Source organism: Cricetulus griseus, chromosome 3 (genome assembly GCF_003668045.3).
Source record: "Cricetulus griseus strain 17A/GY chromosome 3, alternate assembly CriGri-PICRH-1.0, whole genome shotgun sequence".
NCBI lineage: Eukaryota > Metazoa > Chordata > Mammalia > Rodentia > Cricetidae > Cricetulus > Cricetulus griseus.
The window spans coordinates 237,193,849-237,218,847 of NC_048596.1; the positions used below are offsets into that span (position 1 = coordinate 237,193,849).

The window sequence follows — 24,999 nt, forward strand, 5'->3', positions numbered from 1 at the left end:
GGGGCATTGCGGTCTTGGTAGTTCTTATGTCCGAGAGTTTGCCAATTGGCTCGGAAGAGTGGACTACAAATCCCAGGAAGTATCGAGGCATAACTTTCTGTTTCCATAGAACTGGTGGGAAAATGGCGTCGTTGTTTGCATCGCTCAAACCAATAAAAACTTGGAAGAGGCGGGCTCCGAAGAATCCTAGCCAATCCTAGATCGTCTGAGAGGCATCCGGGAAAGAGGTAGGGGAGGGGAAAAGAACCGAGGGGAGGGGAGAAAGGGAAAGGGGGGCCGGGGTGGGGGGAAGCGATGTTTGCCCGTCAGTCGAGTCCGGAGTGAGGAGCACGGGCGCCGGAGCGAAGGGAGAGTCTCCAGCCACAGCTTGCCGCCGCCGCGGCCACCGCCTGGACGTCTGCCCGGAGGGAGCCGCAGAAGGTCGGCCGCCGCGGTCCTCGGGAGGGCAGCGAGACCGGGGCCCGGACCTCCGTCTGGGAGGGATTTTTCGTCGCCCCCCTCCCCCCGCGAGGGAGCCGGAGCGGCCGCCAAACAAAGGTACCAGTCGCCGCCACGGGAGGAGGAGGAGCCGGAGCCCCGGCCGCCGGCGGACCCGCAGCTTCTTCGCCATCTCTCCCCTGGGCCTGCTGGTGTTGGGGGGTTGGGGGGGGAGGCGGAGCGGGGGGACTCCGGCCGCACGCCTCAGACCTCGTCTGCCCCGGAGGTAGGGGCATTATTTTTCGTGGGGGAAGCTCCGGGCCGGGCCGCGCAGCGGGGCAGATGGCATCGGGGCTGAGTCGTCTCTTGCAGCGGCGCCTCGGCCTCCCGGGACCCCCGCCCCCCGCGGTGCTGAGCCGGAGCCGCCCTTCCCTGGCCGCATCGTGGGCCCCGCGGCCTCGGCCCGTGGGGCTGGGAACTGGGTGTCCTCGGTGCCCGTGCCCGGCCCCGGCTCCCACTTGTGGGCCCGGGCTCGGGCGGGACGCGGACGGGCTCTGTGGGGTCGAGCCGCCGCAGCCCGAGGGCCCACCGGTTCACTCAGGGCTCAGCCCCGGGGTTCCGGGCATCGCGGTTCCGTGGGCTTGGACGGCTGCAGCCGCGCTCCAGGCCGCGCCGGACCCTGCGCTTGTTGTGAGTTTTCTTCTGACAGAAATGGCGTCATCGTGGAGGACGGAGAAAAGTCCGTGGAGTCGCGACAATGGGGCGGCAAGAGGAGGGCGGTGGGGGCGGTAAGGGCTCTGGGATGGCGCGTGCCTGCTCGGGCTCCTGGCCCCACTCGGTGCCGCCCCCGCCCCGACGGCGCAGGGGGTGCCGGTGGTACTGACCGGGTGTCTTTGTTTCCCCTCCAGGTGCAGGTGAAGCTGGTGTCGCCGTGGGGATCGCGGCCCCAGAGTCACCATGAAGGTAAGGCGTCACTCAAGCAGCTTGAGTGGCTTTCGAATTCAGGAAGTGTAGGGGCCGTGTCTGTGGCGGGCCTGCGAGTTTTGCAGAGGCAGGTGTGTGGAGTGGCTTAGTGAGGAGCTTTCCCTGGAGACAGAGGGTCAGCTGGTGCGAACATCCACGGGCTGTGTCGTGGAGTTGTGGAGTCAGTTAGGAGACTGTGTCACCAAAGCTGTGCGGCTCCGGAATAGAACAGCGAGCGCCTTTTGCATGGAACCTTAGGAACAACTGAACGAATTAAAGCGTCTTAATTCATAAAACAGAAAGCTGGTCTAGTAACCTGACTCTTGAAACAAACAGTACTGCTATACAGTGGGTCTGTCTGTTAATGCCGATGAAAGAAAATTTCGTTTGATTGTGTCTCAGAGCCATGAATTTTAAGCAAAAAAAATTTTTGAAGATGTTTGAAGCAGTTTGTTGCTCTTTATCTTTAGCAGTTTGTTGCTCTTTACCTTTAGAGATCTATTTGGCCTGTTGCACCTTGTATTTCCAGGGACTAAGGGTTGTGTGGTTCATTTTTCTTGGAGTTGTCACGTGCTCTGCTGTGATGTGTTGTGTGGAAAACTGATGGCCAGGTTCCTCTAAGTAAATATGTTGACCGCAGAATAGCTTCTAAGAAATGTGTCTAAGAACTAGTTTGTGAATTGGTGGAATAAATCATGGCAATAAAAATACAGGTGTTTTTTTTTTTGTCATTTTAGGAAATTGTAAAGTTTTTTTTTTTTTTTTTAATTCCAGTGGCATGAAAAGATTTGGGTTTCTGATATATCTAGATTTAACTGGTTGAATCTTGATACTAGAATATTTTTTCCTTTGAATCTATACAAATTAAGATGTGCTTGAAAACGTTAGTAGTGTGTGTTTACCCGATTGAAATGTAACCGATAACATGTCAGAATGCAAATGGCATCTACTCTTGACAGTTCTTTTGGGTTGTTTTCTTCTTTTGTTAAAATTATTTTCTCTTATCTCCAGAGTGAGAATTTCTTTTGTAGGACTGCATCCAGGTAGAGTTTCAAAAGCTTCTTTTTTGCGGGGGAGGGGGTTTTGAGGCAGGCTTTTTCTGTGGCTTTGGAGACTGTCCTGTAACTAGCCCTTGTAGGCCAGCCTGGTCTTGAACTCACAGAGATCTGCCTGTCTCTGCCTCCCAAGTACTGGGATTAAAGGCAGGTGCCACCCTCCCCCCCATCTTCTGTTTATAAAAGAATATAAATGCTCTTGCCACTTAAATATTTGCTTATTGTACAAAGCAGGTTAGCCCATTTTTAAAGGTGTTTTTTTTTTTTTTGTTTGTTTGTTTTTCTTCAAGTTTAGGGCTCTGTAGATGGCTTGGTTTTTGTTTACTGAGTTCCTGTCTTACTTTCATGTGAATGAAAACATAACCAGTGATATGTCAGAGATGAAACCCTTTTCTTCTTAGTCATAGGTGTATAACCTGAGTGAAAACTGAGTTTATTAGGAAAAGGTCAGGTTTTTAGGAAAAGCATGTAATTGCCTTGCTGTTTGATGAAAACTTGGGAAAAAATTTTAAGTTGACTGATACATGTTTAATAAATTTGGAAGATGAATACATTTTCGGAATGTTATAATCTGTCACAGTTCCCATTATAATGCCTGCCTGACATATCTTAGAATGTAAATGTTTTTCTGAAAGGGTTATACCAAATTGAAGATGTAGATTTTTGTTCCTTTCTTTATTTTCCTGTTTAAAAAACTTGTCTGTTTAAAAGAAAGAAAAGAAAGGAAAGAAAAGCCAGGTCTGCAGGTACATGCATGTTAATCCCAGCAGTGGAAGGAGGGTTAGTAGTTCAAGGCCAACCTGGATTATACAGTGAGCTCTAGGCTAGCCTAGCCTACTTATTGAGTTGGAAGCCAGCCAAGGCCACATGAAACTCTTGTCCCCAACAGGCAATCAAAACAACAACGAAAAGAAAGTGTGCTGGAAACTTTAGCCATAAGAGTTTCACGGTATTAGACAAATGCATTTTTGTGTGTGTGTGTGTCTGTTACTTCCTTTAAAATAAAGGTGTTTGTTATTAGTAATGTTAAAAAAGTTGTTAAAACAAATTTCCAACTTTATAAAGAACTTTCTGTTTTTAGTTTAGGAAATTTTGGAGACTCTATTACTAATTGCTAGTATTAAAGTCTTTTTTGCAATTTAATTTCCTATGTGTAAAAGATAAATTCCTCCTGAGTGAGTGCCTGAGTGGTGGCTCAGTGGTTAGGAGCTCGCAGCCCTTCCTCATGGGAGTTGAGTACCCAGCACCTGTGTTTTCTAACCACCTTGTAACTCCAGTTCCAAGGGAGGGATCTACCACTCACTTCTGGGTTCCACAGACACCTAGACACATTCAGCATTCATTTACACAGTCACACATAATAATGATCCTTTGAAAAAAGATGGCACACACCTTTAATTGCAGCACATAGGAGGTAGAGGCAGGCAGATCTCTGTGAGTTTGAGGTCAGCCTGGGCTACATAGTTCGATTATCAAAGAGACAAAAAGAAGAAAAGGTATTTAGTGCTGAATATATTGGGTCCAATTTTGTGTGTGAAAAAAAGGTTTCATGTAGTTTGTGTGTGTATACATGTATAAATAACATTTAAGCCATAGAGTGATTTTATGCCGTTTTTGAATCTTGCTAAACACATCTTCTTTGAAGCAAGCCTTTTTGGGTGGGGAGCGGATTTCGAGACAGGGTTTCTTTGGGTAACAGTCTTGGCTCTCCTGGAATTCACTCTGTAGACCAGGATGGCCTCGAATTCTCATAGATCCTCCTGCCTCTGCTTCCCAAGTGCTGAAACAAGCTTTTAAATTTGTTCAAAAATTAATTTACACAAAGTCTGGTCATGACTAGGGTGCTCTGTCTGGAGATTATTTTTGCAATCTGTTTGTGAGAACTGTGACTTGTCACATAAAAGTAGCCTGCTTTAGGATTAGTATTACTGTTGCTGTAGACACTGCTACTAGGTAAAGTTGCTGGTGTCCTGTTGTTTTTCTTTTTAACTTTTATTTATTCGTGTGTGTGTGTGTGTGTGTGTGTGTGTGTGTGTGTGTGTGTGTGTGTGTGTGTATGTACGTACGTACGTACGTACGTGTACGCTCCCATGAGGTCAGAGGACAATTTATGGAAGTTGATTTGTCTCTTTCCACCAAATTCGTCCTTAGGATTCAACTCTTGCTACTTAAGAGTCATAAGACCTTTAACTGCTGACCATCTCAATAGCCCTTCTGCTGTTTTTCATAATTTTGGTTGGTAGACCTTTCAGCATCAATGTGATACATTAGGAGATAGGCTATGAAAATTACAGCTAATTATGTTAGATTGATTCTTACTTTTATTTTGTAACTAAAATGTTTCTGTTTTTTTATACTGTGCATGTTACCAACGTTCTTAATATACTACATGCAGTAAATTGTAGTATTGTGTGGCCTAGACATTAGGATGTTTAGGGATGTTTAGGGATGTTTAGGGAATGAGTTGTTTAGATTCTGTGCTTTTCATCTGGGCTTTTCCATATGTATCATTGTCTCTCAGTGAGTACTGGCCTGGACCGTGTAAACACTCTGGTTATAAGTGGCCTCTTTTTGGTTCTGGGTGTGCATGCATACTATTTGTTTTCCTCCTTTCTTTGCTTCTTTTTCTGCCTTGTTTTTTCTTCTTTTTTTCCCCCCTCTTAAATAAATCATCATTTAAGAACTACTTCCATATATTAGGGCAATGAGGTAGCATCAGCAGTTTTGCTTGCTTTCCATGTAGTAGAAGACACTGAAAACTAAAGCACTTTGTAGCGTATTTGTTCCACTATATCATTATTTCAGTACATGTTGTGGAAGGACAGCTAAATGAAAGAGTCATGGAAAGTTTTCTGGTATAGTTGACATCTATGCTGAGTGTTAAAGAAAGGGAAACACAGTTCAGATAGGAGGGAACAGACACTGGGTGGAAAGGAACAAAACAGGGTGGTACATACGGAAACTTAGGTTTGTTGGAGCTGTTGCCAGGCCTGTTATCCCACCCACTTTTGAGACTGGCAGGAGAATGGCAAATTCAGTGCTGCCTAGGTTACAGAGTGAGCTCAAGGCTGTCCTGAGTGATTTTGTGAGATCTTATCTCAAAATTTAAAAACAGTATGATGTGTTTGGGTGAGACTAGAAGAACAGTGATAGAAGATGGAATGAACTACTCCCTTTGAGCATTGAAGCAACTACTTTACCATTGAGTTACAATTATAGTCTGAAAATTTTCTTAAGTGCTATGTGAGGGACCTGGGAACATGGTTCAGTTCATAAAGTGTGTGTTGCACAAGCATGTGGGATCTGAATTGGACCCCAGCATCATGTAAAAAGCCCAATATAGTGGTATTTACTTGTAACCCCAGCACTAGAGAGGAAGGAGATACTGAGGCTTGTGGGATAGCCAGTCCAGTCAAATCGAATTGGTGTGTTCCAGGTTCAGAGCAAGACCCTGTTTGAAAAAGAAAAGATGGAGAGGGGCTGGCAAGATGGCTGAGCTGGTAAAGGCAATTGCTGCCAAGCATGACAACCTGAGTTTGATCCAAGGAACCCTTCTGGTTTCCATATAGTATGTTCCTCTCCTAACCACACACAAAATAAATAAATGAAATAATTTTTTTAAAAGATAGATAGCAATGGAAGAAGCACTTGATGACAACCTTTGGCCTGTGTGCATGCACTCAAGTGCATTTGCAACCATACATGTGCACATGTGAACAGGTACTCATGTACAAGCTACATGAAACTTTAAAACTTTAAAAATTAATTTTAAGGAAATGTGGGGGGTCATACTTGTGTGCCAGAGTGAACATTGGCAGTCAGAAGACAACTTGGTGTAGTTGGGTCTCACCTTTTTCCTCTATATAGGTTCTGAGAATAAAATTCAGGTCACCAGCCTTAGTACCTTTCATTTTCCGAGCTCTCATTTGGCTCTCTTCATGGGACTGCCCTGCCTTGAAATTTTCAGTCTCCAAAAACTGATAAATTTACAGTTTTGTATAGTTAATACATTTTGTAACTTTTGTTGTTGTTTTGCTTTTTTTTGTTGTTGTTTGTTTTTTATTTGAGAGAGAGTTTCTCTATGCAGCCCTGATTGCTTTGGAACTTGCTCTGTAGTAAGCTGGCCTCAAACTCCTAGAGATCCACTTACTGTCTCCCAAGTGCTGGGATTAAAGGCCTGCCTAAGGGTTGTAACCATTAAGTTATCCATCCTTGTGTACTCTGTAGAAGCCAGGAAGGTCTTCTAAAGGGTCTTGAACTAAAGAGTAAAGTGATGTGGTACACATTTTCAAACCAGAACAGTAATTGATATGAGAGTAGACTAATGTAATAAGAGTGTAAGTGGACAGACTGGTCAGTCATACAGCTGTCAGCTGGTCATCATACAGGTGATGGAAAAGCCATAGTATTGAAGATGGAGGTGATTGAATTAGATATGAAGTGAATGTTCTCCTTGTTGCTGTTAACACGAGCAGCTCCTGAGACACCTGCCCTCCACTTAACACTCTTTGCTTTATGTAGTCAGTACATGGAGCTCCTCAGATTGAGTGCAACCAAAATACGGTATTTCCAACTCCTAGTTTGCCCTCATGAATAGGAGTATTGACTTCAACAGTCTGTTAAGTTACTTTGATTTTTTTAATTAAAAAAATGAGATATAACTCACAAACTATAAATTTGCTTTTTAAAGTTCATTCATTTATTTATTTTTTCAAAGCAGGTTTCTTTGTGTAGCCCCAGCTGTCCTGGAACTAGGTCTGAAGACCAGGCTGGCCTGTAACTCACAGGCGTCTGCCTACCTTTGCCTCTGCCCCCTCTGCCCCCCCTCTGCCCCCCTCTGCCCCCCTCTGCCCCCCTCTGCCCCCCTCTGCCCCCTCTGCCCCCTCTGCCCCTCTGCCCCCCTCTCCCCTCCCCCCTCTGCCTCCTCTGCCCCCCTCTACCCCTCTCTGCCCCTCTCTCTCTGCCCCTCTCTGCCCCTCTGCCCCTCTGCCTCTGCCTCTGCCTCTGCCTCGAGTGCTGGGATTAAAGATGATAATCAGTACTGCCTGGCTAAAAATATTTTTATTTAAAGATTTGTAACATTTTCTGTGCACATACACATGTGTTCCATGATGAATATTCTCAGATGTGCCTATTCATATGTGTTTATTTGAACATAAATATGTGTACATTAATTAAGGTTTTTGTTACATTTTAAATTTATTTTTGTGTGTGGGTATGCACACCATAGTTTCGTGTTGGAGGTCAGAGGGCAACTTGTGGGAGTCTGTTCTCTCTTTGTACCTTTTGGGGTTCTAGGGATCAACTTCAGGCTTGGTGGCAAGTGCCCTTATCTACAGAAGCATCTAGGTAGCTCAGGTGAATATTTATTTTTCAGTCTGTTGACTCTTAGGAGTGAACCTTTTCCTTTTCAGGGAGTGTGGCTTGTGATAACCTATTGAGTGCTAAGTATTTACCTTTGGGTATTTGTGTTGTGACAGGTGGCTGTTAAGACCCTGGAGACTTAAAAAAATGCACTCATCCTTTACTGAATGCTATTGTGTGCTAGTCTCTGTTGTAGCTGTTTTAGTATGTGTCAGTGAATCAAACAGGTGGAAGTGCCTGGTCTGTGGATCCCACATGTTAAGATAGTTTGTTAGCAAAAAGGAGTAAATATGATAAATTACTGCTTTAAGGAATAGATAATAGCATGGGAATAAGGAAAGGGGTGGACCAGGTAAGGGTAATGAATTCAGGGCCTGGGTTGGAGACACACTTAGGGCCATGTGGCTGACCAGGTGCAAAGTACTAGAGGTCAGGCTAGTTGGTATGGAACAAGGGAGGAAAGCAGTGGGAAGGGATAGGGTGAAGGGATGTGGCTTGGGGCAGAGCACAGCAGGCCCTTCTAGAACCTGGGAGGTATTCTGAGGACTCTGGCTTTGACTGCTGTGGAAATAGGTAGCATTGCAGGTCTTAAAGAGAATTGGTGCAGTCTCACTGCAGAGCGATGGAGTTTGATTATGTTTTAAACTGTCACTGACTGCTGTGGGAAAAAACTCAAGTAGGAGGGGGGAAGATAGGAGCCATCGAGAGATGAAGCTATTTTATTAAAGGATGATGGTAAGATGATGGTGGCTGCTTTTGGAAGTATTTATATTCTGTACCAGCAAAAAAAAAAAAAAAATCTCATGTGTTGCTCTGTGAAATGTGGCTTGAAACAAGTATAGACATGTCATGCTTAATGACTTTTTAGTGTAGAGTTAAAACTTTGATTTGTGCTGAATTTTTATGGGACATTTAATCCCTAATCCCCTCTTCTCATTCAACTCTGAGCATCTCAATATGCTGATAGTGCAATGGGTAGCCACAGGTTGTCATTTTAGTATTATTGTTGCTACTGTTACTGTTATTACTACTAGTATTTTATTTTAGAGATAGGGTCTCACGTAGCTCAGGTTGGCTTTCAGTTTGCTGTGTAGCTGATGCTGGCCTAGAACTCATAATCTTTCTCACTCCTCCTTCCTCGTGCTGGGATTAAAGACATGTGCCACCTCACCTGGCTCTGTTAACTGGGTTTTGAACTCTGGGCTTAGCAGTGACAGGCAAACACTCTACCAATTGACTTGGATGTCCAGTTCCTCTATTTTTCAAAGACTAAAAATCATGTAAAATTGAAGCTTTTGAAAGAGCCATTTGTTTTTGCTCAACTCTCAGAACTGGGCTCTGGCTTCCAATTAATCCTACACTTAAGACTAGTGTCTTTCAACACATTCTTTTTGACAAGTTTGGTCCAAGTAGTCATCCATGGAGTACATTATGTACATGAGGTGATTGTAATTACAAATTTTCACAAAAGACATGTTCTTTCATCTTTTGGCAGTTTTCTTTCTTTCCTTTTATTTTTATTTTAACTGTGTTTTATTTTTGAGACAGGGTTTTACTATGTGTAGCCTTGACTCGAACGGAACTGGCTATGTAGACCTGGCTGACCTTGAACTCATAGAGATGAGTCTGCCTGACTGTGCCTCCCAGTTGCTGAGATTAAAGGTGGTGTGTTACCATGACCTCTGCTCTTTTTGTTCTTCTTTAATTTTTAAATTTATTTTGTGTTTATGAGTGTTTGGTTACATGTATGTAACACATGTGTGTAGTGCCTGCAGAGGCCAAAAGAGGGTGTCAGATCTCTTGGAGTTGTAGTCACATGAGGTTGTGAGTGGCCATGTGGGTGCTGGGAACTGAATCTGACTCTTCTGCAAGAGCAGCAAGTATTCTTAACTACTTGATGATTTTCTTGCTCCTGGCAATTGTTACTTTATGTGGATAGTACAAATGCAGTCACACTAGCATGCCTGGAGGGGTGATATCAGGTGCCATTGTTACCAGTGTTGTTTTTTATAGTGACAGCCTTTCATCCAGCCAGGACCAGTGTGGCACATACCTACTTTTCATTCTTTTTTGAAACAGGGTTTTTCTGTGTAACAGCCAGGCTGTTCTAGAACTCACAGAGATCCTCCTGCCTCTGCTTCCACCCCCACCCCCACTTCCCAGTGCTGGCATTAAAGGCATGCACCACCATGTCTGGCTGACATACTCATTTTTATAGTAGTTACCTGGCTCTACAGCAGAAAGTAGGTTTTTTTTTTTTTTTTTTTTTTTTTTTTAAGATAGGCCCTCATTTAACCCAGGCTGGCCTAAGACTAGGTATGTAGGATGACCTTGAGTTTTGATTTTCCTGCTCTTCCACCTCCTAAGTGCTGGGATTACAGCTACACGCTACCACATCTAGCAACAACAAATTCCTCAACAGGACACATACTATCTTCTTTCTAATATCATGGAACAGCATAGTGATTCTTCTGGACAGTTTTACTCCATTAGAAGTATGTGCTAGTATTCTAGTATTCTGTGAAAGATGACATCTACAGAGATACCTGTCTCAGCCTCTCAGTGCTGGGATTAAAGTTGTGTGTCACCATTCCCATGTTTGATTCTTTTAATAGTTAATAGACAAATAATTGTAGAATGTTCGAGATACAGATTTTGGTAAAATATGGAATGCTGTGACAGAATTAATTTGAAATTTTTATTACCTAAGTGCAAAGTATCAGTTTCAGCTTGTAACTTGAGTGAGGCAAAGGAAAATATTAATGAAAATAGGCCATTACTACCTTTTTGGCTTATCCTCCTTTAAACCTGATGGACACAAAGCAAAGCATATACACAGTTAGCTTTTGTTACCAGATGATTGATATACTTTTTTTTTGTTTTTTCGAGACAGGGTTTCTCTGTGTTGCTTTGGAGCCTATCCTGGCACTCGCTCTGGAGACCAGGCTGGCCTCAAACTTAAGAGATCCACCTGCCTCTGCCTCCTGAGTGCTGGGATTAAAAGCGTGCGCCACCAACGCCTGTCGAATGATATACTTTGATATAAATGATTTACATCAAAATGAGAGAATATCTGTTACCTCTTAAACAATTAAGCAGTATGGTCCGTTTGATGTTGCTAATTGGAGTGTTTAAAGAGTTATTAAATTAGTTTTTCTTCTTAAGTAGAAATGACATTGGGATTTTCCTATGAAAAATAGGATGCTTTGGCTGGGCGTTGGTGGCGCACGCCTTTAATCCCAGCACTCGGGAGGCAGAGGTAGGAGGATCTCTGTGAGTTCCTAGGCCAGCCTGGTCTCCAGAGCAAGTGCCAGGATAGGCTCCAAAGCTACACAGAGAAACCTTGTCTCGAAAAACAAAAAACAAAAAACAAACAAAAAAAAAATAGTATGCTTTTAAGAAATGTGATCATTTTCTTACTAAAATTGGAGCTAGTGTTCAGATTTGTGGAAAGTTGGGTGAGGAGTTAGACAACTTGATAAATAGTTTACTTGAATATAAAAACCAAATAAAATGAAAATAAGAAAAGGCTGGTTTGCATAGACCAAGAAACCTTATTTCAGGAGCTCAGTAGGCTATGCTGAGGATTATATTTTCTAATTGGTTGGTTATATAAGCAAGAGGTGTAGCTAGGTGATGGTGGCTCACACCTTTAATCCCAGCACTCGGGAGGCAGAGGCAGGTGGATCTCTTAAGTTTAAGGCCAGCCTGGTCTACAGAGCTAGTTCTAGGACAGCTAGGGCTGTTACACAGAGAAACCCTGTCTCCTGGAGCTAGAGTTAACAGGTGATTATGAGTGAGCTTTCTGACGTGGCCTGATATGGGTGCTAGGAATGGATCTCTTGCTCTTCCGCAAGAGCAGCAAGTACGCTCAACTTGAACCATTTCTTCAGCCCCATAGTTTCTCTTAGAATTCCCCCAAATCTATTTTTTACAAGTTAAATTTAAATTAATCTTGGATTTCATGGGAATATTTCATAAAGTAACTAAGAGTTTTTATGTGTATGAATATTTTGTATACATGCTTGTATTCTACATGTATTCCTGGTGTCCTCAGAGGCCAGAAGCAGCTGTTTGATTCCCTGGAACTACAGGTAGAGATGGTTTTTGAGCCACAGTGTGAGTGCTGGGAATTGAACCTGGATCCTCCACAGGAGTACTGCTTTTAACTGTTGAGTCATCAGCCCTGGTGAAACAGTTTTAAAAGTCACTGGAAAATTTCAAGTGTGATTTTTGAAGCATATGTGTACCAGTTAATTTATATTTGCCCTCACACTTTGCACAGTCATCCATTTGTCCTAATTAGTTTTTCACAGAATACTGCCTATGATTACAGATTTACTCAGTTGAAGATCAGTATGAAACAAGACATTACCTTGGGTGGTGTGGTTTGTCCAGGTTAACTTTATTGTTTGGTGGTAAGGAGGTTGAGAGCTTCTTTACTGACCCATTATTACTGTCAAAGTCTTAACAGGAAACAATCTGTATCACCCTTATGTGTCAAATTTAGCCATCATTTAAGAGAAAGATAATTCTATATGAAGTCTTATACTACTATAAGTATCAGGTTACAGTGTGTCTTGGACACATACCACATCTTTTAGAATGGGCTCAATATCGTTGTCCAGCCTTTTGATGTTGAGACAGAGTCATCTGTAAGATTCACACGAGAAACTGCAATTAATTTACAATAAAATAATTGCAAAAATCTACTTAATTAGTTTTTTATTTGTGTTTGTGTGTGCATGCATGGTGTGTGTGTGTTTGTGTGGGGGCATTGAATGTGCCATTATGTGTGTACAGAGGTCAGAGGACAACTAGTAACAAGTCAGTTCTCTGCTTCTACCTTGTGGGTTCCTGGATGGAACTCAGGTCATCAAGATTGGCAGCAAGTGCTTTACTCACTGAGCCATATCACCAGTCCCAATTTCAAAGTTTTAAGCAAGTTTATGATTTTGTGTTGGACATACCCTCTAGATCAGTGGTTCTCAAACTTCCTAAAGCTGTGACACTTTAATACAGTTCCTCATATATGGTGAACCCCAACCATAAAGTTACTTTCATAACTAATTTTGTTATTGTGAATTGTAAATATCTGTGTTTTCTGATGGTCTTAGGAGACCCATGTGAAAGGGTAGTTCAACCTCCAAAGGGGTTGTGCCCCACAGGTTGAGAACCACTGCTCTAGACAGACTTATTTAAGGTATTTTCTCTCCCACTGAGTAGCCTAGACTAACTTCAAATTTGTAGTCCTCCTTCCTCAGCCTCCTAAGTGCCGCAGATATGTGCCAACATGCCTTGACTTGTAGTCTCTTAAATTCTAGTTTGGGAACTTTGACAATGTAAGTCAAGGATATCTTAATTACTGCCTACATGTTTTGTTACTATTCCTTTAAAACAACTTTTTAGTTGAAAATTTTCTGTGTATGTTTGTTTTTATGTTAATGTGTTTGTGGGTTAGTGCATGCCATTGCACATAGGGAGGTCAGAGGTCAACTTCAGGGTGTTCATCTTGTTGAAGAAGGGCCTCTATTGTTTGTCTCTGCTTCCCATCTTGCCACAGGAGTGCTGGAATTACAAATGTACTCCCACATCCACTTGTTATGTGGGTTGTGAGAAATGACCCTCGGGTTTCCAGCCTTGAATAGCTAGTGCTTTTACCCACTGGGCATCTCTCTGGTCCAGGTCTGTTATTTGTATCCAAAAAGTTAGTAGTCATTTTTTTTTTTTTTTTTTTTTTTTGGGTGGGATGAGTACTGTTGCAGGATATTGGATTGCACTGATACCCTGAGACTGTATTAATAAAGTTAACTTTGAATCTGGGCGGAGCCAGCAACTAGCTGACCTGTATTAGCCATAGAGAATCCAGGAGTACTGATAGAAAAGATGCACAAGAAAGAGTACAGAGGGACTTAGAGATTTCCAGGTCTTTTCCTCTGATAAGTGTGGCGAGAAGGTCAGCAGGCTGTTCCTCCACTATTTCTTTTATCTATCAGGTTTTCACCCCTGTATCTGACTCTTGAGATTTTATTGGCAATAGAACAACTTAGATAAACACAAGAGTACTGTAGGGGGTCAAACCCAAAGGTCTTGTGCATACAAGTACTCTACTGTCGAGCTATACCTCTAGGCCCAGATTTGAAAACATTTGACTTAGGAAACAATTGCTTATACAGAACATAGTCATTGATGACTACTTAATAAGCTTCACTGAAAATAATGCTTTTGGCTTTTAGCAGTACGCTAGTTACTACCCAGCTGCTCTTCCTGCAATGTACACAATGAATTTTTCTTTGAAAAAACAAACAAAAGAGAAAATGTAATCACTTCTGTAGCAGAAACAACATTTGAAGCTATTGAACCTTTCAGCAAAAGATATAGAGAAAAGATTTACTTGCACTGATAGTTAAAATGGCTTTTAAGCTGCCTTTTAAAAAGTGCCCAGTAAGTGGTGTTAGTGATTAAAGGTGGTGATAGCTAGGACACAGAGAGGTCTTTTCTATCCTTTGTTGGTTGCTGAAATTTAGGTACAGTTTTTGATATGAAGGTAAATTATTAGTTTCATACTTTTTTTGCAAAATGGGCATTAGAAATCACTACTGAACAAAGTTGTAGATTCATTCAGTGAAAAGTACATTGAAAATACTTTACAGGGTGCTTGGTGAGGTGCTGAGAGGCCAGTACACATGGTAGCTGTGCTAGTCTGCTAGGACCATGAACTATTTTTTATTTTTTATTTTTGCAGATTTTTAAAATTTGAATTAGAAACAAGATTGTTTTACACGACAATCCCAGTTCCCTTCTCCCTCCCATCCTCCCCTACCCCTCACCCCCAACTAAAACCCTACTCATCACATATCCTTTCTGCTCCCCCTGGATTGTGAGGCCTTCCATAGGGTGTCATCCGAGTCTATTGTATCCTTTGGGACAGGGCCTAGGCCCACCCCGTGTGTCTTGGCTCAGGGAGTATTCCTCTATGTGGAATGGGCTCTCAAAGTCCACACCTATGCTAGGGATAAGTACTGAACTACTACAGCAGGTCCCGTAGATTTCCGAGGTCTCCTCACAGAAACCCATGTTCCTGGGGACTGGATCAGTCCCATGGTATTCCAGCTATCAGTCTGGGGACCAAGAGTTCCTGGATGTTCAGGTCAGCTGTTTCTGTGGGTTTCACCAGCCTGGTCTGGACCCCTTTGCTCATCACTCATCCTTTTCTGCATCTGGATTCCAGTTCAGTTCAGTGGTTAGTTGTGGGTGTCTGCTTCTACTTCCACCAGCTGCTGGATGAGGGCTATAGGATGGCATATAAGTCAGTCATCAATCTCATCAGGTGAGGGTATTTTAGGTAGCCTCTCCTCTGTTGCTTAGATTGTTAGCGGGTGTCATTTTTGTAGATCTCCAGACATTTCCCTAGTGCCTGATTTCTCTGTAAACCTAAAATGTCTCCCTCTATTATGGTATCTCCATTCTTGTTATCTTCTATTCTTCTGAGCATGAACTTTTTTATTAGCTAGTACAGTGAGGAGTTCTTAGGATTTTTTGGGATTTAGTTGTAATTTGTGTTTACCATGGAGTATGCAGTTTCTGAGTGATGGTTAGCATTCACATGTGAAGTTAGTTATAATACTCATCCTAAGGGCTTATTTGGAGGTGACTAACTGTAATAATTGTGTGTGTGTGTGTTTGTGTGTGTGTGTGTGTGTGTGTGTCTGTGTCTGTGTGTCTGTGTGTGTCTGTGTGTCTGTGTGTTTGAGACAGGGTTTCTCTGTGTAGCCCTGGCTGTCCTGGAACTCAACTTTGTAGACCAGGTTGGCCTCTAACCTATATAGATCCACCTGCCTCTGCCTCCCAAGTGCTGGGATTAAAGTTGTGCTCCACTACTGCCTGGCTGACTCATAGTATATTGTAGCTCCTATTACTAGTTTCAGAATACTGGAATTAGATTGTTACTTCTATGTCTTTGTGTGTGCACACATGCTGTGATGCTTGTGTGGAGATTTGAGGACAAATTATGGTATTCTGTTGTCTCTTCCCACTGTGTGGGTCCCAGTGATCAAATTCTTATATTCAGGCATGATGGCAAGTGTGCTTTTATCAGTTGAGCATCTCACCAGCCTGATTACAGGTTCTAGATAAGAATATTTAGCCGGGCGGTGGTGGCGCACGCCTTTAATCCCAGCACCCGGGAGGCAGAGGCAGGCGGATCTGTGAGTTCGAGACCAGCTTGGTCTATAAGAGCTAGTTCCAGGACAGCCTCCAAAGCCACAGGGAAACCCTGTCTCGAAAAACCAAAAAAAAAAAATTAAGTTTTGGGAATTTAAATTGGCTTTTAGAATTATGTAGTCACTCTAGTTTCCAAAACTATTTTTTTTTCAAGATTTATTTATTATGTATACAGTGTTCTTCCTGCACACCAGGACAGGGCACCAGATGGCATTGTAGATGGTTTGAGCCACCATGCAGTTGCTGGGAATTGAACTCAGGACCTCTGGAAGAACAGCCGGTGCTCTTAACCTCTGTGCCATCTCTCCAGCCCCCAAAATTCATTTTGATGACAATTTATGATTAAAAGTTAAAAGCCTGTTGTTTTTGTCTCTTCAAGACAGGGTTCTCTGTGTATTCCTGGTTTTCCTGGAACTCATTTTGTAGACCAGGCTGGCTTTAAACTCAGCGATCCACCTGCCTCTGCCTTCTGAGTGGTGGGATTAAATGCATGAGCCACCAGCTCAGCTATCTGTTTTTTGTTTTATGCTTTAAATTCTATAAGACAGTGTTTGGAGGTGGAAGGTAAAATCCAGATTTCTTTATTCTGAGGACTGTGCTCTATTCCCTTCCAATTCCCTTAGGCCCCTTGAAGCAGGGTTTTTCTCTGGCCCAGGCTGTCCTGGAACAGTGTGGCCCAAGTTTCCTAACATACATTTACTGGCAAGAGTGGAAGAGTTTCTGGTCTCAACACACTTTATAGTTGGTTAGTTTGTTTATTTTTTCAGTTTGTGTGTATGTGTGGGGGTGAGTGTGTGGAGGTTAGAGAACAACTTTGCTGAGGCTTTCTCTCTTCCATTGTGTGAATTCCAGGGATTGAACTCACCTTGAGCTTGGTGGCAAGTGCTTTTACCGACTGACTTTCCTAACTGGCTGACTTCTGTTTGTTTTTTCTTTGTTTTTGGGTTTTCAGAACAGGATTTCTCTGTGTAGCCCCAGCGGTCCTAGAAGTAGCTCCTGTAAACTAGGGTGGCTTTGAACACACAGAGATCCGCCTGCCTCTGCCTCATGAGTGCTGGGACCTCATACAGATCTGTTATTTATTTATTTATTTATTTATTTATTTGATGACTTCAGCAAGGTTTTATTTGCATTCAACATGTCATTTTCTTTTTTACTAAATAACATATAGGGCACTACTATGAAGGCCTGGTGTAGAGTAGTTTTAACATTAGTTCATTTGAATGTCTAGTGCTACTAGGAGATAAATAGTCTTTCAGAACCTATAATGTGGCTTAGCCTTGTGAAGTAATTTTGCAGCTGTTACTAATGAAGTCTAGTTGTAAGGGATTGCCCCTAAGGTAAACCATGAGGATTAGCAGAGGTGGCCTTTTTGTTGGATGGCTACTTTTCAAGAAGCTCGTGTTGAGCCCAGTGTTGTTACAAGTACACCAGCACTTGAGAAACTGAGGCAAGAGGGTCTCAAGTATAGCTAGACACTTGTCTCATAAAAAAGGGAGTACCCACTGGTACAGCTCAGTTGTAGAGGGCTTGCCCTAAGTTAGATCTCCAGTACCTGCAAAACAAACAAAGCCTCTGGCTGCTTGGGATCTTTAATGTAGTATTCTTGAAAGGTTAATTTTGGGACAGACCAGTATAGACAGTGACCCCAGCAGATGGATGGTTTTGGTCCAGAGTATAGGGTTTAAAGGGATTCCTTAACATTGATTCTGTAATGTTTTAACTTCTGTAGTCATTAGTTATTTCTTAGAACATCCCTCTGAGGCAGGTCAGCAGCATTTTTCTCTTTTTATGGTTGAAGAAGCAGATGCAAAGATGCTGAGTGATGTGCCCACAGGCACACATTTAATTGATCATAGAGCTTCACTCCAGTTAGTACACTGAGCCCTGCTGCGTAATTATTATAAGTCATAAAGTTGTGGCCATTTAGTAACCTTTTGATAGCTTTATGAATAGTGAATATAGTTGCAAACTCTTTGACTACTTTATTGGAAACAGGTTTGTATCTAGATGTATGGTGATGTTAAGCATTCTTAAATAAATTTACCTGATTCTCTTAAAAATTAGAAGACATTTGAAAATATATTAAAAAGAACTACAGAGGGTTTAATTCTGGGAAAACGTTTCCTGCTTCATAGTTGGTGTTTTTTGTTTTTTTTTTGTTTGTTTTTTTTTGAGACAAGGTTTCTCAGTAGCTTTGGAGCCTGTCCTGGAATTCAACTCTGTAGACTATGCTGGCCTTGAACTCATAGAGATCTTCCCAACTCTGCCTCCCAAGTGCTGGGATTAAAGGTGTGTACCACCACTACTTGGCTGCTGTTGAATTTTTTAGAAGTGAAGAATTTATGTAAAACTTTATTAGCTATATTTTGAGGCATAGCTCAAATATTGTTTTGGTTTTTTAAGACAGGGTTTCTCTGTGTGACAATCCTGTCCTGGAGCTAACTTTGTAAAACTGGCTGGCCTCAAATTCACGGAGCTCTGCCTGCTTCTGTCACCTGATCCTGGGGTTAAAGAAGTACACCACCACCCCTGGCTTGGTACTTATAATCTTTACAATACCATTTAGCAAATTTCCTTTTTGTGTGATGGTGGTAGAATGTATTCATTTCCTGTTAAATCAACTTGTTACAAATTTAGTTGCTGTTAAAACAGCAGAATCCTTTAGCTTAGATTTCTGGAGGTCAGGAGTCCTGCATGGCTCTTACTGGACTCCTTTGTCTTACAGAGACAACTTATGTTCCTTGCCTTTTGCAGCTTTGGAGGCTAAATTAAAATTACATTTTCTTTGCCCCCATCCCAGTTTTTATAAAATAAAATCTTACTTTATTGTGGGTATGAGTTTTTGCCTGAATGTATGTGTACCACATACATGCAGTACCCAAGAGGGCCAGAAGAGGGCATCAGAATCTCCCAAACTAGAGTTACAGAAGGTGGTGGGCTGCCATGTGGATGTTGGGAATAGAACTAGGTCCTCTAGAAGAGCAGCCAGTTAGTGCTCTTAACTCCTGAATCATCTCTTCAGCTCCTGAACATAATTTCTTTTCTCTCGGCATTTCCATCTCTGTTTATCCAGCCTTCTGCTCTCAAGAAAAAGGACCCACGTGATAGTATTGTGTTCAGCCTTTTGCTGTTGTGACACAATGTTGTCATCTACAAAGTTCACACTTGAGAACTATGCAATCACATTACAAACCACAAAAATTACAAGATAATCTCATAATGTTTTAAGTAGATTTATGATTTTGTTTTGGGCTCTATTCATGATCATTGCTTTCCAAGTTCAGCTGATGAGCAACCTTAGTTCATTCTACAATTTTAGATTTTCCCTTGATAGTTAATAGATAATTTTTAGATTCTGTGGACCAAGGTGCAGACAATTCGTTTGGAGGTATTCTACTTACCTCAGCCTTCTTAGCTTAGCAAAATGATTCAGCCTTTTAGATCTCTTTATAAAATGGGATTACTGTCTACTCTTTAACTCATTGGAATTTGATGAAGATGGAAATTGTGTGCTGGTGCAGACTAGCTATGCATAGACTACACCTCAAATAAACATGTGCTTTGTGGTTGTCTTACCTACATTTTAGAGTCTTAGGGGACTAGGTAGTTTCCAAGATAGCCCAGGGCTTGGTAAAGTCCAAGCTGGGTACCTGGAGCTCACTAAGCATGCTTGTAGGAAGCAGAACGAGGTGTCTGGGATCTAGGTGCACCCTAAAGAGTAAGGCTGTCTCACTGATGTTCACTTTTCATTTGATTCCTCTAAAGTCAGGCTTTTTATTCTTTGAGATATTCATACAATTCACTTTGATGGTATTCCCACCTCCACTGATCACCCTAACTCCTCCCAGATCCTTTTTACCTCTTCATTTCCCTCAGCTTCATTCCTTTTTAAAATAACCCATGAACTCATTTGTGCTGTTCAGTTATTGGGTGTGGGGCCATCCACCAGGAACCACACTTATAAAGAGCAATGACCCTCCCTCCTCCAGAGGCCATTGAGTGTCCACAGCTCCTCACCTTGGGGTGGGGCTTATGAACCCCTGCCTACTCCATGCTGGAATGCTGACTGGCTTGCTCTTTGTAGGTCTTGTGCAAGCAGCCACAACTGTTGTGAACCTATGAGCATAGTGATACTGTTTTGCTCCAGTACTTCCTTGTCTCCTCTTCTGAGATGGTTCCTGTGCCTTGGGGAGGGGATGTGATACAGGGTTCATTTTGTGGTTGAGCACTCCACCGATACTTTGACTAGTGTGAGTTTCTGTGTGAACCACCATGAGATAGGGTCTTAATGAGCCTCAGGCTGGCCTCAGACTCACTGTGTAGTTGAGGATAAACTTGAATCCTGCCACCACTTTCATCACTGGGATTATAAATGTGAGCAACTGCACCTAGTCTTTTACTTTGAGTCATCTTTTGAGTTGGTCTTTCAGCTTAGCAAATGATGGTAAGGGGAGACAAGATTCACAATGAAGAAGCATGTGGTGGGAATGACTGCTAACCCTTCTGATAGGTCTCTTAGGAACAGGCATAAATCTGTGTTGTTCTGTCTTCAATTTAACAGTTGAAGTATACATTCTGTACCACTACCCCCCCATCCCCCCACTTCCCCCACCCCGGTTTTTTTGAGACAGGGTTTCTCTGTGGCTTTGGAGCTGTCCTGGAACTAGCTCTTGTAGACCAGGCTGGTCTCGAACTCACACTTGCCTCTGCCTCCCGAGTGCTGGGATTAAAGGCACATTCAGTAGGTTTCTATATCAGCATTATCTAGGTAATCTTGTAGTTGTTCCAGGTAGAAAAAGAGATCTGTTTGTGTTTGTGGGCTGAAAAGCCTTGATGAACTGCCTTCCGTTCCTGGGACCCATCAAGTGGAAGGAGAGAACCCATTCCTAAGACTTCCATAGTGTTATGGCAAGCCTGTTCACCCACAAATAGATAAATACAACAAATATTTTAAAAGTTTTTTTGCCATTAAGATTTATTATGTGTATGAGGGTTTTTTGCTTGCCTGCCTATGTCTTTGTACCACATGCATATTTAGTGGGTGTGGAGGCCAGAAGAGGCCAGGGGATACCCTGGAATTGGAGTGAGTAATGGTTGCTGAGCCATCTCTTTATTCTTTGGGGTGTGTGTGTCAGTTTCATTGTAAAATATAGGTAAATTTTTCAAATAATTAAGAAATTGTTTTGTTAAAAATACATTTATATTGGGGCTAGAGAGATGGGTTCAGTTAAAAAAAAATGCTGTTCTTACCGGGGACCCAGGTTCCTAGTATTCATGTGTAGTTCACAACAACCATGAACCAATTCCAGGGAATCTGGCATCCTCTTCTGACCTCATAGGCACCAGAGACTGTGATGAAACCTCTGAAACTATGCAACAAAAGAAATCTTTTCTCCTTTTAATTGTCTCTGTGGCAGTGAGGAAAGTCTGGCACATTGTCTTAATTGTGGTGTTTAAATTGAAACAGAATCTTGGAGACTAAAGTATGCTCTGTAGTCTGTACAAATAAGATGAAATGCTGTAAACGAAATGTTTGAATATAATATTTCAAAGAAGTGCCATAGAAACTTACTTTCTTTTTTTCCCAGCACACTCCATTTTTAAAAAAAAACAGAAAACAAACAAAAACAAAAAAACAAACAACAACAAAAAAGTAAAAAACAAAATCCCAGAAGACAGCACAGTTCTGTTATTCAAACTTATTTTCTTTTAAAGATATTTTTAAAAAAGGATTTAGTGGGACGGGGGCTATTATCACATGGTAATTTCTTAAAAATTATTTGGATCCTTTGTATCTCTAAAAAGGTATAATATAAAAGAGAGGAGTGATTATAAAAAAACGGTCAAATGTCACTAAGTGTTCATGTCTTCAAAGCAAAGCTGATTTTCATGATCATACTACAAGGATGGGTTTATAGATAGGGGAATAAGACCCAGAGAACAGGAATTTGAATTCATTCTGGTACCAGAGCTTGCCATTTAGCAACTATGCTGCCTGCCTGTTGGTTGCTGGGTAGAATGAAAGGACAAATGAAAGTGATTGCTGTTTCCTTTGTAGGGTTGCTGGAGTAGAGTGATGTGGTATGAGGGCCAGTGTTTCAACAATCCACTTAAATATTTAAGGAGAGGACAAAGTGAGTCAGTAAAAAGATGCTCAGTAATGCCACATACTTTTTAGATTCCAGTTCTCTCTCCTTTTCTGTGCTGAGGATAAAACTGGGACCTTGTGTATGTCACAGCCCATGCCTCCCACTGTTCTCCATCCTTAGCCCGAGGGAGGTTTGTGTCCTACATTTGACAACCGGCAGGGCCTTGAAGATTCTTTTGGTTGTAAATGTAGCTTTAGAACTTTTTGCAAGACCATACTGTAGGCAGCTGCTACTACTGGGATAAGAATTTCAGATTCAGATCCCAGAGTAGACTAACTTCTTCATTTGGACCTCCTGACCAGTGAAGACATCAGCGTTCATTTTCCTGACATCCCAGAAAATTTCTCCATTTTCAGCCAGTGCCAAATTTTACATGTCCTCAAATGATGCTGTTATGCTCCAATAGGAAAGGAGTGCTTGTCTCTGAGAGTGCCCGATAAGTTAACGCTCTTAATTTTTAGCATGTTGGGTGTTGGACTCTTAGCATCCAAAACTTCTTCAGATTTTAAAAATTTCAGACAACTTAAAAAAGTGTATCCCATAGAAAAGCTTAGTTATTTTCTTGTATTAGGTTCATATGTTAGCAGTGACTCTTAACCTTCCTAATGATTCGACCCTTTAATATAATTCCTTATGTTGTAGTGACCCCAGCCATAAAATTTATTTTTGTTGCTACTTCATAACTGTAATTTTGCTACTGTTATGAATCATATTGTAAATAATATGTATTTTCTCATAGGCTTAGACTTGTGCAACCCAACCCCTGTGAAAGGTGACCCCAAAGGGGTTGTGACCCACAGGTTGAGAAACACTGTTTTAATGCCTCCAAAGACACATAGGATGCATGGCAGGCTTTTGGTTATTTCTTTCATTTTGCAGTGTTGGGGCTTGAACTGGACACACAGTATGACCTACACCCTGAGTTCTGGCATAGCACAGGACAGCAGTGTGTGCATATAGATTGAGACCAACTTTTATGGCAAACATTATGCATGACTAGTTGCCCCTGAAGTTACAACTTAAGTTGTTTTGATTGTAGTATTAACTGTGATCAAGTGTTGATGAAACAGATTCAGGGTCTTAAAAACAGTGACAATCTCGGACCTCACCAAAGCGGAATGAAGTAGGGCATTATCAGAACAGCGCCTGACAGATCCTTAGCTGTGTATAGGCAGTATCTGTTTATAAACAGGTAATCATGAATGTATTGAAGTAGGAATTTATAGTTTTTTGGAAATGGAAGAGTTTTAAAACTATGCATTCTAGAAATGCATATACATACTGGTGACACAGCTGAAAAAACTAAGATATTTAAAATTTGCAAAAAAAGGTTGATTTCATATAATTCACATTTTGGCATCTATTTCATTCTACTATCCCCTCTACTATGTGGCATTTTAAAGGAATCCTAGATACTAATTCACCCCTAAATATTTCAGTATATATCTAACATACTTGGACTTTAAAATAAAAGTATAACTACAGTGCTGTTAATGTCACTAATTAGTGTTAACAAGTCCTTAAATTCCTTAATATGCTATAAATAAAATGTTGTTTATGTTTGCCTAGCCTCAAAAATTGTCTTTACAATTGGTTTAATTGAGGAGCCCTAAGTTCTCATATCACACATGAAAGAACTGTCCATAGGAGTGTAGTCTGTTTTCTCCTTTTCCTTCTCCCAAGGGAAGAATGGTGTCATTTCACCTACAGAACTGTGCATGTTGTTTGGCTGGTTGTATTTTAGTTTTTCTCAACCCCTGTACTTCCTGTATTGTGGCCATTAGTTCTGAAGCACAGCAGGCTCTGTGTTCTTCCTATTAGGATCATCATTAGGTTGGTTCAGTTTTAGTTTTACAAGAACCGGTCAGGTACTATCAGCCTTTCTAATAGCTTTCACTCACAGATGTAAGTGATAAAAGGTGGTATTCTATTGGAGATAACAGCCCAGTGGTGGAGTGCTTTGCCTAACATAAAAGATGGTTTTCTTTCTTTCTTTTTTTTCTTTTTATTTTTTTCTGGTTTTTCGAGACAGGGTTTCTCTGGGCTTTGGAAACTGTCCTGGAACTAGCTTTTGTAGACCAGGCTGGTCTCGAACTCACAGAGATCCTTCTGCCTCTGCCTCCTGAGTGCTGGGATTAAAGGTGTGTGCCTCCACAGCTGGCTAAAAGATGGTTTTCTTGTTACATCTTACTGACACTTACTAGTTGAAATCCTTGTATAAAGAAAACTCTTCTTGCATCTATGTAATATCTTTAAATAATCTTCAAAAGCAAAATAGATGCTTAATTTTACCTTCTTTATTTTGCTAGGTTTTGGGGTAATTTGTCAATGCTCTGGTGACTGCCAGTTGTGACCAATGGTTTCTTGAGGTGTCATAGATCTTTATGTAGTTGACAGGCTTTAAAACCACTGTAATTGTTTTCTGTTTTTTCATTCTTCCCTCCCCTCCCCTCCCCTTCCCCTGTGTGGGTCCTGGGGATTCAACTCCTAGTCAGGAGCAGCAGCAGTTATCTATTTGTTAAGGCATTTTGCTGGCCCTACAGTTTTATCTTACCTATAATGCAAATGTGTAGATGTAATGCAAATGTGTTAGAATTAGCTGACTGTACTCAGTTGAGATGAAACTAGTTTGGCTGACAGCATACAAAGGCATCCAAATCAGGAGCCAGGGGACCATATATATGTCTTCACACCCTTAGGCTTGAGCAGACATTAACATGTGCCATGTTAATGTCATAGCCTATTTTGTCTGGTGATACTGGCATTGACACCCACAGTAAAACAGATTTGTTGTCTTCTATCTTCCTGTCTGACTCATTGGTCAA

General features: G+C 41.7%; 1 protein-coding gene across 4 annotated transcripts in view; it reads left to right on the plus strand.

The window, feature by feature from the left end:
- Positions 1–286: 286 nt before the first annotated feature.
- Arid4b (AT-rich interaction domain 4B) overlaps positions 287–24,999 on the plus strand; it is a 128,557-nt gene continuing 103,844 nt past the window's right edge. For all 4 annotated transcript variants that reach the window (XR_003484125.2, XM_027409410.2, XM_027409412.2 and 1 more), the window contains exons 1-2: positions 287–537; positions 1,326–1,380. Coding sequence is in view for 3 of the 4 variants with exons in the window: in XM_027409410.2 (XP_027265211.1) it covers positions 1,375–1,380 (6 nt within the window). In the remaining variant the exon portion in view is untranslated. The remainder of the gene's footprint in view (positions 538–1,325; positions 1,381–24,999) is intronic.